This window comes from Pempheris klunzingeri, chromosome 18 (assembly GCF_042242105.1).
Source record: "Pempheris klunzingeri isolate RE-2024b chromosome 18, fPemKlu1.hap1, whole genome shotgun sequence".
In the NCBI taxonomy this organism is placed as follows: Eukaryota; Metazoa; Chordata; class Actinopteri; order Acropomatiformes; family Pempheridae; genus Pempheris; species Pempheris klunzingeri.
In genome coordinates, this window is record NC_092029.1 from 9001384 (window position 1) to 9016264 (window position 14881).

The 14881-nt window shown below is 42.5% G+C and overlaps 1 protein-coding gene across 1 annotated transcript; it reads left to right on the forward strand.

Moving 5' to 3' along the window:
- The first annotated feature begins 1022 nt into the window (after nt 1-1022).
- LOC139217577 (WD repeat-containing protein 26) lies at nt 1023-14660 on the forward strand. Its single transcript, XM_070848926.1, has 14 exons — nt 1023-1651; nt 3771-3870; nt 4811-4867; nt 6796-6932; nt 7954-8051; nt 8174-8330; nt 8732-8870; nt 9274-9414; nt 9813-9932; nt 10607-10752; nt 11167-11245; nt 11372-11501; nt 11915-12109; nt 12305-14660. Exons 1-14 carry the CDS (start codon nt 1347-1349, stop codon nt 12328-12330), a joined length of 1830 nt encoding a protein of 609 aa, XP_070705027.1. The 5' UTR covers nt 1023-1346; the 3' UTR covers nt 12331-14660.
- Nucleotides 14661-14881: the final 221 nt, after the last annotated feature.

Genomic DNA, 14881 nt, shown 5'->3' on the forward strand with positions numbered 1-14881 from the left:
AACTAGAGTTAATTCAACTCACATGTTGATCAACACTGTACTGGGTGCATTCATTTTTCATTCATTCATTTAGTCTAATTGGTAATTAGGGCTGATTCGTGATCTAATTATAATACAATGGATGTTTCTCTGGCCATTTTCTACTTGTTTATCCATTCACTGATTGATCAATACATTCATTTACACATATGGTGACAAAAAAAAACCTTGATCAAGATCGAGGCTGGCTCACTAAAATGTCTCACTAGGACATTTAACTAAGCCATCAATAATGTTATTTGTTACCTTTGATTTTAATGCGCTGTTAGTGTGTCTTTCTATACTAACAATTAGCCAAATGAAAATGATCAAATATAGTAATAAAATTATACTAATAATGATGATGATGACAATAATGATGCAGATTTACAAACGTCTGCAATAAATATATAGAATAAGATGGTATATACCAATGTGGTATTTTTTATGTGCCTTTTATGGTTATGACAACTTTAAAGGAGGCATTTGAAGGAGACATATTTTCCAGAATATAATAACCACCCTTACTCTTTCTGATAGAACTACCTGTTGTTACTTTTATTTTTCTGTAATCGTGTCTCTAATTTTTTCCATTTAGTGGTCAAGTCAGATTTTTACCCCAAATCAAAAACCTCTAGAAGATAATTAATTTGGGGGTGATTAATTGAGATGTGACTGGTTTAGTTAGTAATGTAAAGGCTGGACACCTGTCAATATGAAGCTCACACATTATGCTAATCTAATTTCCGGATAGATTAAAGTCAAGCCTCTGGAGGCATTAAAATGAATTTTAATGCGATGTGTTATTGTTGTCAGTTAATTATTATGCTAACTAGGTTCTCATGCGCCACCCATGGATTATAATTCTACCCGGAAGCCTGGTAGTGTAGGAATTTCCGGTTACGTCAGGGCGTCCGGACTCCATTAGAGCTGCAGCTGTTTGAGAGAAACAACAACAAAAACGGGCGAACTGACAGCGCCTTCATAGTGACAGTCCGCTCTGAGCCCGACAACGAGGCCTCAATCCTGGAAGCTTAACTTTCATTTCCCACCCGGAGCTCCGCCGGCTTCTAACCACGGCCGCTCTCGGTGAGGAAACTCTGGCCTCCGCTTCCTCCTCCTCCGACTCGGACACCGGCGGAGCGTCGCCGCCCCCGCGGAAGAAGCACCGAGCCTCGGCGGCGGAGGGAGCAGGAGAGCCCGGGGCTTCAGCAGTTGTAACAGGCCTCTCCGGAGTTGTCCTAGGACTTGCTACACACTCTCCACACTCGCAAGCCACCTCTGCCATCCACTTCAACCGAAGTATAGTCAACAACCTCAGCAGCAGCATGCAGGCAAACGGAGCAGGACAGGGACAGGAATCCTCAGAGCTCTCCTGCCTCAACAGCGCACAAAACGGGGAGTCATCCTCGGCCGGCGGAGCCCACTCCAATGGGCTCCTCTCCAGCACGGACAACGGGAATAGTGTCGGTACCAGTAACGGGTCCTCAACTGGGCCCGGTTCGGGGACTTCGGCTGCCTCTACGGCTACGGGCTCGGAGGTCGGCTCCTTGAAAAAGAAAAAACGACTATCGCAGGCGGAGGAAGATGTCATACGATTAATAGGGCAACATCTCCATGGACTAGGGCTGAAGTAAGTTTATTCAAAGTCGAGGAAAAACCTACAAATGCACCAAACGTTAGCGTTGAGCACATCAAGCGTGATCTATATCACAGCTGTTTTGCGTAAAAGTGCTAAACAGCAGCTGGTAAAAGCGCTATTAGTGCGCTTGACAGACACAAACATGGGGGGATGGGGTAGTTAGCCTCTGAGCTCGGCAGTTGGTAGAAAGAAGGGGTCCATCTTGCACAATAACAGTTAGCTTGATGGCTAACAGCACTAGCCTGCGCTGAGGTGGAGTGTACTGACATGAAACCTTCATGCAAACATAAAACACAGTCTTACATTTATCTGCTTTACAAGTCCATCGTGAGCTAAAGTAGCGTGTGTTATTATACGCCAGTGTCGCCATGATACTTTAATTAACGTTATAGATTTCGCCCTGAATAAAAGGCATTACATCATCTAATGTTAGTAACGTTTATTTGAGAGAAAACTAGATCTGCTGACTTGTTGTGTTTTGCAAAGCTTAATATTAATGTCAGGAGAATGGAGAGGCTCGATTTGGCTTCTTAATTAAGTGCAAAAGCGGGATTATCGAGTTTTTAGTGTGCATTTGTGCGTGTCAAGGCTATTGCGAAAAAGAAATGCGGAGGAAATGTTAATGTGCGGGTTGTTAACGTTGGTTTTCTCCAGGATGGTTCATGGTTTTCTTCATTTTTCAGCTCGGCTGCCTCGGAAAAAATAACATGGTTTTTGCAGGACCGTGTGGGAGGAACATTAATAGGTCGACCACACTGCAATAACCAGCATGGTTATGAAAACTGCCCTGGTTATTTTAGTATTCCCGGTGCAGCCTTTGCACGTCTTTTCGAGCAAGTCTTTTATTGATCAAATTAATCCGAATTTTTAGGGGCTACAGTTTTCTCGTGAGCATGGTAACTTTCCTCGTAGACCAATGCCTTCATTTTTCTGTCACTGTGTCAAAGTGTCAGTAGTCAGTCACACAAACAGTGACACGCATGTATTTGGGGATGTATTTATTTAAAGACAGCAGTCAATACCGTGGGCCACAGTAGGTCCTTAGAGCAGAATCGGTTGCTTTCATGGCGGCTGAAGAATGCGCTTTCTACCAGCTGTTTTCGATGGAAGCGCTGTCTTTGAATCTAATTATAGCATAGTGGGGTTTTCAAGAAATGTATATCTGGCCCTCCTCTTCAAAGTGGCTGTGCTAGCCACTGTTGGAGAGCCAGACACCCGCAGATCTCCAGTATCCAGCTGAGAAAGTGTAGCCTCCATTGCAAGGTACTATAAAGGACAGTCTAACATCGCTATGTTTACAAAGGGGGTGGGTTAGGGGGATGCATGGCATTGCCTGGTATGAAACAGAGCCCCTACATTTCAGCAGGGGAAATGCAAGAGAAATCAGTGTAGCATCCAGCTGGATGAGAGGCTAAACGCTGAGCTGCTGCGCCACTCCATTGATACCTGAGAATGATGTCATCATGCTGGAGGTGTCAGCCACCCCCATCCCCAGCCCACTTTCATTATCACACACACACATCTCAGCAGACCTGTTTGTGGATTGTGTTTAGCAGAGACGTGGGGCTTTGACAGATGGTCGTGGTTCATGGTTGACAGGCTGAGAGGATGATGTCGACTGCAGTGGAAGCTTTAGTTCACGTTAGCACACCTCCTACCGTCCACACATCGTGCTCCGGGATGGCTTCCTTCAGACTCTGTTGGCCATTAAAACTGCCTCCATCCTATTGTTTGCCAATAATGTTAGTGTTGTCCCTGTGCTGAAATTATTGCTGCAGATCACTTATGTGCCACCCTTGTAAACACGGCACAATCACAATGGTGAGATGCCATAGGTGATTAGATAATCAATAAAAGCTGAATAATCAGTCTAGAAATGCTGCTTCAAATCATCATGTGCTAACTTAAACATCATTTTCAACGTCACACTGATGACCTCACATTTTCTTCCTTCTGACTGGGATCTAAAATATTACCTTTATACTATTGCTGTTTTAAAATACACTTTAAAGTTGTCCTTTCCTTTCTTCTATATCACTTGTCTTTGTCTATACGTCAGCCTAACTTCGTCTGCCTCTCTTCCCCTCATTCTCCCTTTGTGTCTCTGCAGTCAGACAGTGGACCTACTGATGCAGGAGTCAGGCTGCAGACTGGAACATCCCTCAGCTACCAAGTTCCGCAACCATGTCATGGAGGGAGAGTGGGACAAGGTTGGTCGTCCGTTACCATGGTTACATAATGCGAGCACTTTGATAGACAGGGAACTGGTGACCTTCGTAGTGATCTGTTACCCGTGTTGCACATCATATGTGATTCCTGGCAGGAGCTGGTGAAGGAAGCTTAAACAAAGTACATAAAGTGGACTGCATTTGGGCCACAGTTGCACAAACTCATGCTATTATTTGCTGCATGTTGTACACAAGTCTTGTACACATGCCTGAGAAGTACCAAAGAAACTAACGCTATTTTAGGGCACATAACTGAATTGAAACTCAAGCACACAAATTATGTATTTCATGTCATGGATTTTGTTTGTCAGAACAATATTTTTTTCTGCTTGTGATTATTAATATTAAGGGCTCAGGGGAAAATGTTCTAGCAGCAAAACAACAGGCCACACCAATAGATTAGGCCTGGTAATGTGGAATTTGAAAACATTAGGTTTATATTAGCACATTTTGAGGAGTTTTTATATAATTGGCTTTTAAATCAACAGCTGTATTACCCTGTTCTCACTGCACAATAACTCTCATTCCAACATTTTAGAGTGGAGGCTTACAAAAGCACATATTTTATTAAAAATGGCCATGTGAATCTTCTGGAATAGTGAACCCAGAGTGAACAGCAGCCTTGATCCAAATGGTAGTAAATTGTAAGCTGCAAGGGTATGGATTGTACTTTGATTGTGTTTTTTTTTCCTACTCGCATGATAGTAAAAAAGGGCAGTAATGTATGACAGACATTAAGATGCTGAGTTATTTCTGTCATTAAAGCCTCAGTTTACTCATTTTTAACAAAAACAAAGAACACAAGACCTGTATAACCACTCATGTGATTATTTTTTCCCCCTGTGCATGCATGGAAACTGCCGAGCTAACCATTTCTCTCTCTGTCTCTCCCCTCCATCACCCTCCCTTTGTTTTGGTCCAGGCTGAGAATGATCTCAATGAGCTGAGAGCACTGATGCATTCTCCCAATGCTATTGTGGTAAGCTCCCCTTGCCCAAACCTGAACTGTGCTGAATGGCGGCCGGTCAGTTAGGAGGCACAGCTGGATGTTCTAGAAAGATACCGTAATAATGCAGGGCCGTGTGTTCTTGTTGTGGAGCACTGAAAGCTAAAATGTTCTGGATGGCGCTGCGGAAAGTGTAGCGGCAGGATTGGACACCACATTAGATTTAGGGTATGAGTGCATGATTCTGTTGTTTTTCAGTAAAATGTGGTTCAACTTTAGAAGCATGATTTATTTTTTTTATCTTGTTTTGTTCTTTTAGTTTGTCCTTTGGTTGATTTTAAAATGTATTGACTCTTATTGATTTCATTCAACGGTAGCTCTACTGATTGGCTGGACTGGTTGATATTAGGGTGATATCTGGTCGGAGACGTATCATGTTGGTGTTTATGTCAAGATACATAACAAGAAATTATAGAGCAGAAATGTTTGAAATAGTTTAGACATAGTTCTCCATTTTATGTCGACAAGTTTAATTTTCTAATTCTGAATATTTTGTTTAGTACAAATCATTGTCTAGTTAATTTGGTAAAACAAATAAAGGCCTACTTTTCATGTATACCATGTGTTAATGTCAAGAAATTCAGCCAATATGTTGTTATCAGAATTTTTAGCAACTGTTTTAATTCAGGTGTTACTGCAGCTGCACCATGGCTGTGTCTCAAAACCACACAACATAGTAATGCTAACAGGTCTTGAGTATGTATTGCATCTAAACTGTGCTCAGTACTCACAGACTTTAAAATGCATGCCAAATTTGCTCGGGTGTTGATCTACACTATTGTTGTTCAGTGCTCAACAGAAATAATGGAGCTACTCACAGCTGGAAAAAAAGAAAACTAATATTGGATGGTCGAAGATGTTATTTAAAGTTTACTTTCTCTTAAAATTTGCACATTTTTAGAGTTTGGTTGACATCTTTAGGTTGTCTTGTATCATTTCATGTTAATAAAAAATGATAAAAGTAGGACTACATATTATTACATAGTATTGTATACAGAGAAGATTTGTATGAACAATATGAACAGTACATATGTGACAATACTGGTTGGAAATGGGATTTAGATCTGGTTAATTAGCCCCACCAAGCGAGCTTCAAAAACGGTTTCGGTCAAGTGCCTGTTGGTCTGTGCCAGAAGTGTCTAACTGCCATTGCCAGTTGGGTTATTGAGATAATGGCTGTGGCTGATTTTAAGCTGTATGGACAATGTCGGTAGCCATTTTAGGTCTTGAGTTGTAGCAGGTTGGTGTTATCATTGTCAACATGACTTTCGCTGCAGTTCTGGTAGGCAGTTTACTTATATCACAAGCCTGGATGGAGAGTCTGCAGAAGTGTGTCTGTGTGTCTTTTATTTGTAGAATTTGTGGGTGGATGTCTTCTTGAATTTATGTGCAACTGTGCACCCGTTGTCAGAGCTGTGGCTCCTACTGCATACCTGAGATAAGACAGAGACTCTCAATACCACAAATGTTAACGCTGACCAGCAGCAGCGACTGGTAAACATTTGCCAGGGTTCTTCTGTTTGAAGGAAGTAGCTATTGATATTGACATTACCATATGTCTTGGGCACATCTATAAATATGTCCTGCTAATGGCAACATGCTGCCCTGCAATATGCTACCACCATTTTGATGCCATAAATATCATATGATCATTTGTTTTTTTTAAAGTGCTGGTGCTTTTTTTTAAGATGCTTTTTTGCGGTGCATAGTTGTGCCCCTAGAAATTTAAAATGTTTCATGACCTTCTATTGTCATGCAGAGCAGCTTCGTATCAATGTCAAAGGGAAACCTTGACACTGTAGTTTAAGCTTATTCATCATTCTTTTCTTTCTTCCTCCTCTACTCTATTCAGGTTTTCTAAAATCTCTTCTCTGTGTGCATGTCTCTCATCCTCTACTCAGCGTATGAAGTTCCTGCTACTGCAGCAGAAGTATTTAGAGTATCTGGAGGATGGCAAAGTCCTGGAGGCTCTGCAGGTGCTCCGGGGAGAGCTGACGCCACTCAAGTACAACACAGATCGCATCCACGTACTTAGCGGGTATTGTCACAAGTTTAATATTCCATCCGTCTCATTGCAGTCACCAGACAGTTCACCCCATCGACACAAATACACACCTATAAACCGCTATGTGCCCATGTAGCTCTTAGATAACGCTGTAATCATTAATGTTACAGCTGGTGGGAGCCAACTTTAGAGGCAGACTTTTTTAATGAAGGCTTGGTAGTCATTGCAATGAAACGTGTCAAGTAACAGGACAGGTTTTAACCAGTCAAATCCACAATGAAAATTATATGAGATGATTTAGTATTTTAGTATGTTCAGTATTGGCACACAGCTACAGTAGGTAGGATGCCTCTTTTTGGTAAAAAAAAAAAAAAAAAACTGTTTCAGTGACTACACCTGATTATTTTAGTCAGATTATTCAGTTAGATTTTTTTAGTCCTGAACTGTGCTAATGTAGATTGCTTTCACGGCATGTTAAAATCAATGGTCTGCACCAATATTCCTTAATGATCTTTAGTTTACCAATAATTAATTTCTCCATTATACACATTATACTAGACATTTGTTCTTCTGACATGACCTACAGTTTAAGGTTGTCAGTAGCTATAGGATCATCTATTCCATGTTCTGATTGATGCACAGTGCCCTTGCTCTCAGTAAACACGTTCTTCTGCTCCATTATCTAATCAGTTAGCATGCATTGATCACTCAACCAGGCCTATAAGCCTGTTTGTCTTAACAGTTACAGTCTTACAGTTAGAATAAGTTATTGATCTGTCACTTGTCTTGGGTCAATCAGTCAGGTGTATCCAAATGTGTCTTCAAATCCATCATTGCATTTCTGTCGGCTCGATCCTCAAAAATACCTGCATTTACTGCACTGTGTTTCCTCATTTTAGGTTCTACAAAATAGTGTATTTCCCATATCTAACAGTTGCCCCTGCTCTTACTGGGAACTTGCCAACATGTATAACTTTTAGTTACATTTTTATTGTGATAGTCTCACTTTTTGTGTTTATAATTTGTGTCGCTTTCTGCTTGTTTGTTCCTGCAGGTACTTAATGTGTAGCCATGCTGAGGATCTGAGGGCCAAGGCAGAGTGGGAGGGCAAGGGCACCGCCTCACGCTGCCGACTGCTGGACAAATTACAGAGTGAGGAGACGTGCCCATACACTGACCTTGTAGAGCTAACGCACGTATTGCACAACTGCAATGCTGCAACACGCATCACCCGTTTGCGGGGTTAATGTGTTGGCTTTTATCTGCCCTTGCAGCATACCTGCCACCTTCTGTGATGCTGCCCCCTCGGCGGCTGCAGACCCTGCTGCGGCAAGCAGTGGAGCTGCAGAGGGACCGCTGCCTCTATCACAACACCAAGCTGGACAGTAGTCTTGACTCAGTCTCTCTCCTCCTCGATCATGTCTGCAGCAGGTTGGTACTGTACAGCTAGCATGCTCCTCAGGCCCCTCAAGACATCAGTGTTGCTCATATTTATGTCATTGATGTCAGCTGATATGTATCAGTTGACCTTCTGTAGTTATAAAACTAATGTTAAGGCTCATGCACTGAAAGTCTTCCTTTGGGTTCCAAATGCTGTCTTCTGGGTCAGAAGTCTTAACTTATGTATTGCCCATAGCACTTTCTGTTATGGCTGTAATACTCTTGCTGTTTCATAAGTTTTAACCTTTATAATCTTCTCCCTCCTGTGTTTGTATATTTGATTTTACTCTGATTGTAACATGTTAAGATATAGACAATATAAGGTAAGAAGACCTTCCATGGCTGACTTGCACAACGAAGATTTAAACCTTTGGTCCTTCTCACTGTTACAGGAAGCAGTTCCCCTGCTACACCCAACAGATTCTGACGGAGCACTGTAACGAGGTGTGGTTCTGCAAATTCTCAAATGACGGCACCAAACTAGCCACTGGCTCCAAAGACACGACTGTCATAATTTGGCAAGTGGACCCGGTGAGTGTGAAAATGCCTAAAGAAACTCGCACTTTTTTGATTTTAGTCTGCAACTAAAATTACCCTGGAGGAATGTAGTGGTCAGGTTTTTTACATTTGCAGGCAGATTTGTCTTGGCCTTTTTTTAGCATGTATGTTATCGTAATGTACTTTCTTAGAATTTCCCATGTTTAACCCTAATTTGCATATTTTATGCATATAACCACATGTTCTTTGAAACACTGCGATTCTGTGTCTTAAATTATGAGATTATCCACAGATAGCCTGTCATTGTCTGATTTATGATTCAGACCTTGTTTTTATATAAAGTGGAACTTGTCCTCCAGGTTCTTTTATGTCGGACAACCCTCCGTGTGTCTTAATTAATTTTTTCACAATCATCTCCCTCCTACCGTTTATGTAGGAGAACCATCAGTTGAAGCTGCTGCGAACCCTGGAGGGTCATGCATACGGTGTCTCCTACTTAGCCTGGAGTCCCGACGACACCTACCTGATCGCCTGTGGACCTGACGACTGCTCTGAGTTGTGGCTCTGGAATGTACAGGTAACGTTCATACTTGCTAGTTTCAGACTGTTTTGAGCTTCACACAATGCTGTACAGCTGATACCTCATAACCAACTGTTCTGTATGCCAGCCGTGCTTTTCATGTCGACATGTACAAAAGCACCAGTGATGTCAAAGACTTGAGATGTCTCATTCAAATTCATTAAACGATAGGAAAATAAAACATGCTGCTGACCTCCCATAGATAATCTCTAGGCTGTGTGTACTCAACGACCTCTCCTCTTCTCCCATCCCATCCCCTCCCCTCCCTTCTCTTTTCCTTTTATTCACCCTTCCCCCACTCTTACTTAACCTTTCTTCATGCTGCCTCCCTGCCCCCTGTTTTTCTCTCCTCCTCCTGTTTTTCCACCATCTTTTCCAATCCCCTTGGTGACCAGACGGGGGAGCTGCGGACCAAAATGTCCCAGTCTCACGAAGACAGCCTGACCAGTGTGGCCTGGAACCCCGATGGCAAACGCTTCGTCACTGGAGGACAGAGGGGGCAGTTTTATCAGTGTGTAAGTGGATGGATTATTTTATTTTCAACAGTGCTGTGTGACTGTATGTGAACGAGTAAATGCCTCCAATATTTATTGTTCAAATTCCTCTAGCAGAGGAGGGACGTTTATATTAAAAAAAAAAAAGGAAAGAAACTGTATGTGAGTCATTTTATGTTATGCGTTGCACTGACCTTAAACAGTCGGCTTCAAGGTAATTGGATCTTTCCCTGTATTGATTTTCCAGCCGTAAACCTGATGAACTCATGAGGATCTGTGTTTTATCACATTTTGTTGGGGAGATGTTATGTGCGTTTTGTGAATGAGCAGGTCTGTGTGTAGTTGGTATTTGATATCTAGATGTTAGTATGCTAGAAATAAACAGTTCAACTCGTTTTTTGTTTTATTTATTTATTTTCCTCTCATTTAAAAAGGTGTCAAACTGCAGAAATTACTACTGTAGAAATGCCAAAATATACCGTAGTTTCATTGGTGCTGAGCGACAAAGCACATTGATTTAGAATAGATGAGCCTCCTTCAAAGGGTATGTTGTTAGGAGGAAGGAAAGCTGTTTGGCCTTGCATGTTACTTTTTAAATGCTTTCAGATTGTGTCTGAGCAGAGGGAGAGAGACTTTGATAGGTCAGGTTACTTGTCAAGAATGAGAGATGATGGGTCTACTGTCTGTGTTATCAGGACCTGGACGGTAACTTGTTGGACTCCTGGGAGGGCGTGAGAGTGCAGTGCCTGTGGTGCCTGGGTGATGGCAGAGCAGTGCTGGCCTCGGACACTCACCAACGTATCCGGGGGTACAACTTCGAGGACCTTACGGACAGAAACATGTATGTGTCAGCCCTCCTGGTCCTTGTGCTGTAGTGTATCACGATGGCGGTATTAAGTAGTGTATATTGAAACCCACTGCACAGTCATTGTCCACCCTCGCAGGTGTTTTCACATAACCTACCTGGTTAGCGCTCATTTCTGGATTGGCTGTGTATAAAATGTACTTGGCTTAACATCTTTACTCTTCTCTTGGCTTTTTTGCACGTTTTCCCATAAATTGTAGCATAAGCCTCCGTTTCATTTTATACCAATTTTGTAGCAACAAATTGTGTAATAAGTCTAGTCTGTCCAAACTTTGGCAAACTGTGAGTATCATGTTCCCAAGATACCAAGATTTCTATATCAAACGTGTTTATATATTTGCATTCCTCAGATTGGTGCCTGACTGTGTGTTGTTTCCATGCCCTTTACAGAGTTCAGGAGGACCACCCTATCATGTCTTTTACTGTTTCAAAGAACGGAAGATTAGCTTTGTTAAATGTAGCAACTCAGGTAAGCTTTTTGACCAACTGCTCCGGCATCACCGTCAGTTTATTTTCCTCTCAAGCGCTTTGTTTTGAGAAACACCTCACCAGACATTTCAGCATTCAAAGGCTGTTCCTCTACAATCTTTTGTAGGGAGTGCACCTGTGGGACCTTCAGGACCGGGTGCTGGTGAGGAAGTACCAAGGTGTGACCCAGGGCTTCTACACCATCCACTCCTGCTTTGGAGGACACAACGAAGACTTCATTGCCAGTGGCAGCGAAGGTACAGGCTTAGACACCATGGCTGCTGTTCTCTGTGATAAACTGTCGTACTTCGCCTGCTCCTGCTAACATATTTTCATGTCATTCTGTGGACTTTTGCTTGGTTTATGCTTTGTAAAGTCTTAGAGGGTCCTGCACTACAAGTCTTCTCTAATATGTGGTAGTAATCGGTTTCCTACTGCCTGTTGCACAGGATCACAGCTGATTCCACCAGTAGTATTGATTCATGACTTGACATAAATCTTGCTTTGACAGTGATTGTTTGGTGATATGCTCATCTCTGCTTTTCTTATCTTTGCTCTAATCTGCACAAATCGTCCTTATGTTCTCACATTTCCTCTCACATACTGATCTTTACCTCCTCCGTTTTTTTTGTTTGGTTTTTTTTTTGCCCTCGTCACCACTTCTCTACAGACCACAAAGTGTACATCTGGCACAGGCGCGGTGAACTTCCCATTGCTGAGCTAACAGGTCACACACGCACCGTTAACTGTGTGAGCTGGAACCCAGCCATCCCGGGACTCATGGCTTCCGCCTCAGATGACGGCACAGTGCGCGTCTGGGGTCCTGCGCCCTTCCTCGACTCACAAGAGGCGGATGGACTCAACGGTAACTGCCAAAACGGTTTTTACCAATAGTACAGATGCTGGTATTCATTATACTTAGTTTTTACACTCTAAAATTATTGTTGCATCTTTATACTGATATACTGTATTATACTAAATCTTGTTATGTTCTGTTATGTTGTGTTAATTACAAGGTGTTTTACTTCTATATATTTACCTAATTTTTTTTCCCCCTCAGAGAACTGCAGTAACATGGACAGTTGATGGTCACTTATGGACCAGATGACGTCTCTCTTTTACAACAATCCAAGAATCCCACAATAAAACAAAATCAAAACGGGCGAATAACATCTAACACCGACCTAAAAGGAAGTCAAGAATAACAAACAAAAGCCACCAAGACAAAAGAGAAAACAAAAGTGAGAAAAATTTGTCTCCTGACTGGCCAAGACACAATGGTGGAGGCGATGACGGACACTCTGAAAATTCAGGTCCTCATCCAAAACCTGATCCTGACCTAGAGGAAGACCAGTCGATGCCCAGCGGGATACGACCGCCATACACTGGTGAGCTGTAATGGCCGTTCTCCTCCTCCTCCTCCTTCAACTGACCCTTCTTCCCCCACCTTGCTGCATGGCCACCAGCCATGCCAGGTCCTCGCAGAGTTTCCCAGGAAACCCACGTCCACCTAGAGGTCGGAGCACATCAAGTCCCCGTGATGCCTCCAGACAGACGCCGCAGACCAGCCGTCTACTCATTGGACTACATCTGTCTGCCTGTTTGTCTCTCACATTACCTGTATAATGTCTCCATGGACATGGGTGGGGTGTTGTTCGGGGTGGATGGTGCATAGGGGGATATAGCAACTCTTCTGTATGTATGTTTTCCTCTACCCCACTCTCTTGCTATATTCTTTGCATCCGACCTGTTGGACAAAGACTGAAAATCCACCATAAAAACACTGACCGACCAGCTGACAAAGAACACAAAAAAAAGGCTATGCTCAATGTTGGAATTTTTTTATGATAGGTCATAGCGTAATTCTCATTTAAGAGGTGAATCTTAGCTCAAGTAGTGCCCGTGGAAAGCTTTAGCTTGAAGAGTCCACTTTCTGTTTCTCGACATTAGGAAGACAAACTTTTTATTCCTTAATTTAACTTCTAACAAGGACAGTCGCAGTGATTTTTTTCCGACTGACAGCCCCCAGGCCCCTCTGTTGAGCTAGCTACCGCACAACTCCATTACATCTGCCTAAGTGGAGGACAGAGGGATTCACAGGTCACATATCAGCGGTGAGGGGGTCAGACGTTGTTGGTGAGGTGGGGTTTCCCCTGTCAGGACACATACTATGACCTTACTCGAAAGACGTGCTGTCAGACGTGAAAGAGTTCAAGTGCAACTTGGATTCCACACCGGCGACTGCTGTCCCTCCTCTGTGTGTGTGTGTGTGTGTGTGTGTGTGTGTGTGTGTTTGTGTGTGTGTGTGTGAGTGAGAGAGTGAGTGAAAACGATGACGCATGCACACATTGAGTGTGAGAGTTGACATTTGTGGGTGCAGATTTAATTGGCGCGTGCTTTTTGTATGTGTGCTCAACTCACACCAGCAGAAGCTCCACCCCTCCTCCCCCACGCTCCTAATCCCATAGTAAAATTGTAAAGAGGATTTTAAACCAATTCTAAGTTATCCAAAGCCCCATAGGGACCTCTATCTGTGGAACAAAGAATACTTGAGAGCCATTTTGTAAAAGAAAAACTTTTCTTTAAGCTGGGGCTTTAATTTTTACATTAGAATTTTTTTCTCTTTACCACGTGGCATTCGAACGGCACTGAGTTATTGGCAATGAATCATATTTGTGGGGAAAAGAAAGAAAAGGACATTCAAAAAGAGTAATTTGGATGAGGCATGTTTCCAAAAAACAAGCTGTAAAGTGTTGCGTTATAAGCAAAGGGTCATTTCATATGAGAAGTTAATGAGAAGTTAATGATTGTAATTATTGGACGAGTACTAAATGCGGCCCTAGAGAGAAGAGGCACCAATAACCAGAACCCCTCTCTGAGCCCATGGTGATGGGGAGTGTTGCAATCCTAAAACACTTACACACACATACATACAAACTGCCTTCCTGTTCATACAGTTGCACACAAACCTTCAGTATGTATGACACCCCCCGCGTCCCCACTGCACTTTGAGTGGTCTTTCTGCTCTCTCGTACCTACTTCAGCGGCATAAACCCATAAGGTTCTCGCAGTCTTATGGTCGCCACGCTCGCCGTTCTGATGGCTCAAAAGGCTTAGAAACCCAAACAGAAAGAACTGAGCCCTCACTATGCCTCTATGCACCCAAAAGCAGTGACTGATCGATCTCGCAGACATTTACAAAAAACTGAACCTCACGCATTTGCGGCATAGCGGCCTCATCTCAAGGGTACCACTCTTGGAGCTTAGAGAGAGTTCAGCATTAACAGCCCCTTTTTGCTCTCCAGCCAAGTTATTCAGTGGTCAGTGCACCATTCAAAGCTTTCTTCCTCCCTTTTTCAGGGTATGTAATGACTATTTGCTACAGACTGATATCCAGTAAAACATGTTTAAAATCAGTGCTTTTCTGTCTGTTTTTATTGAATCTTTTTGTTACTTAAATTTTTTGTTCACATTATATCATTTTTGGTTGACCTCTATCCCTGTATGATCATATTAAAATATAACCAGACATTTGGAGTCCTCATTTTTTGTAATCTTTATAACCCCTGTTATCTTTCTTTTATATATAAATATCTATTTTGTTTCTTTCTTTTGTTTTTATTCAGTTGCATTTTAT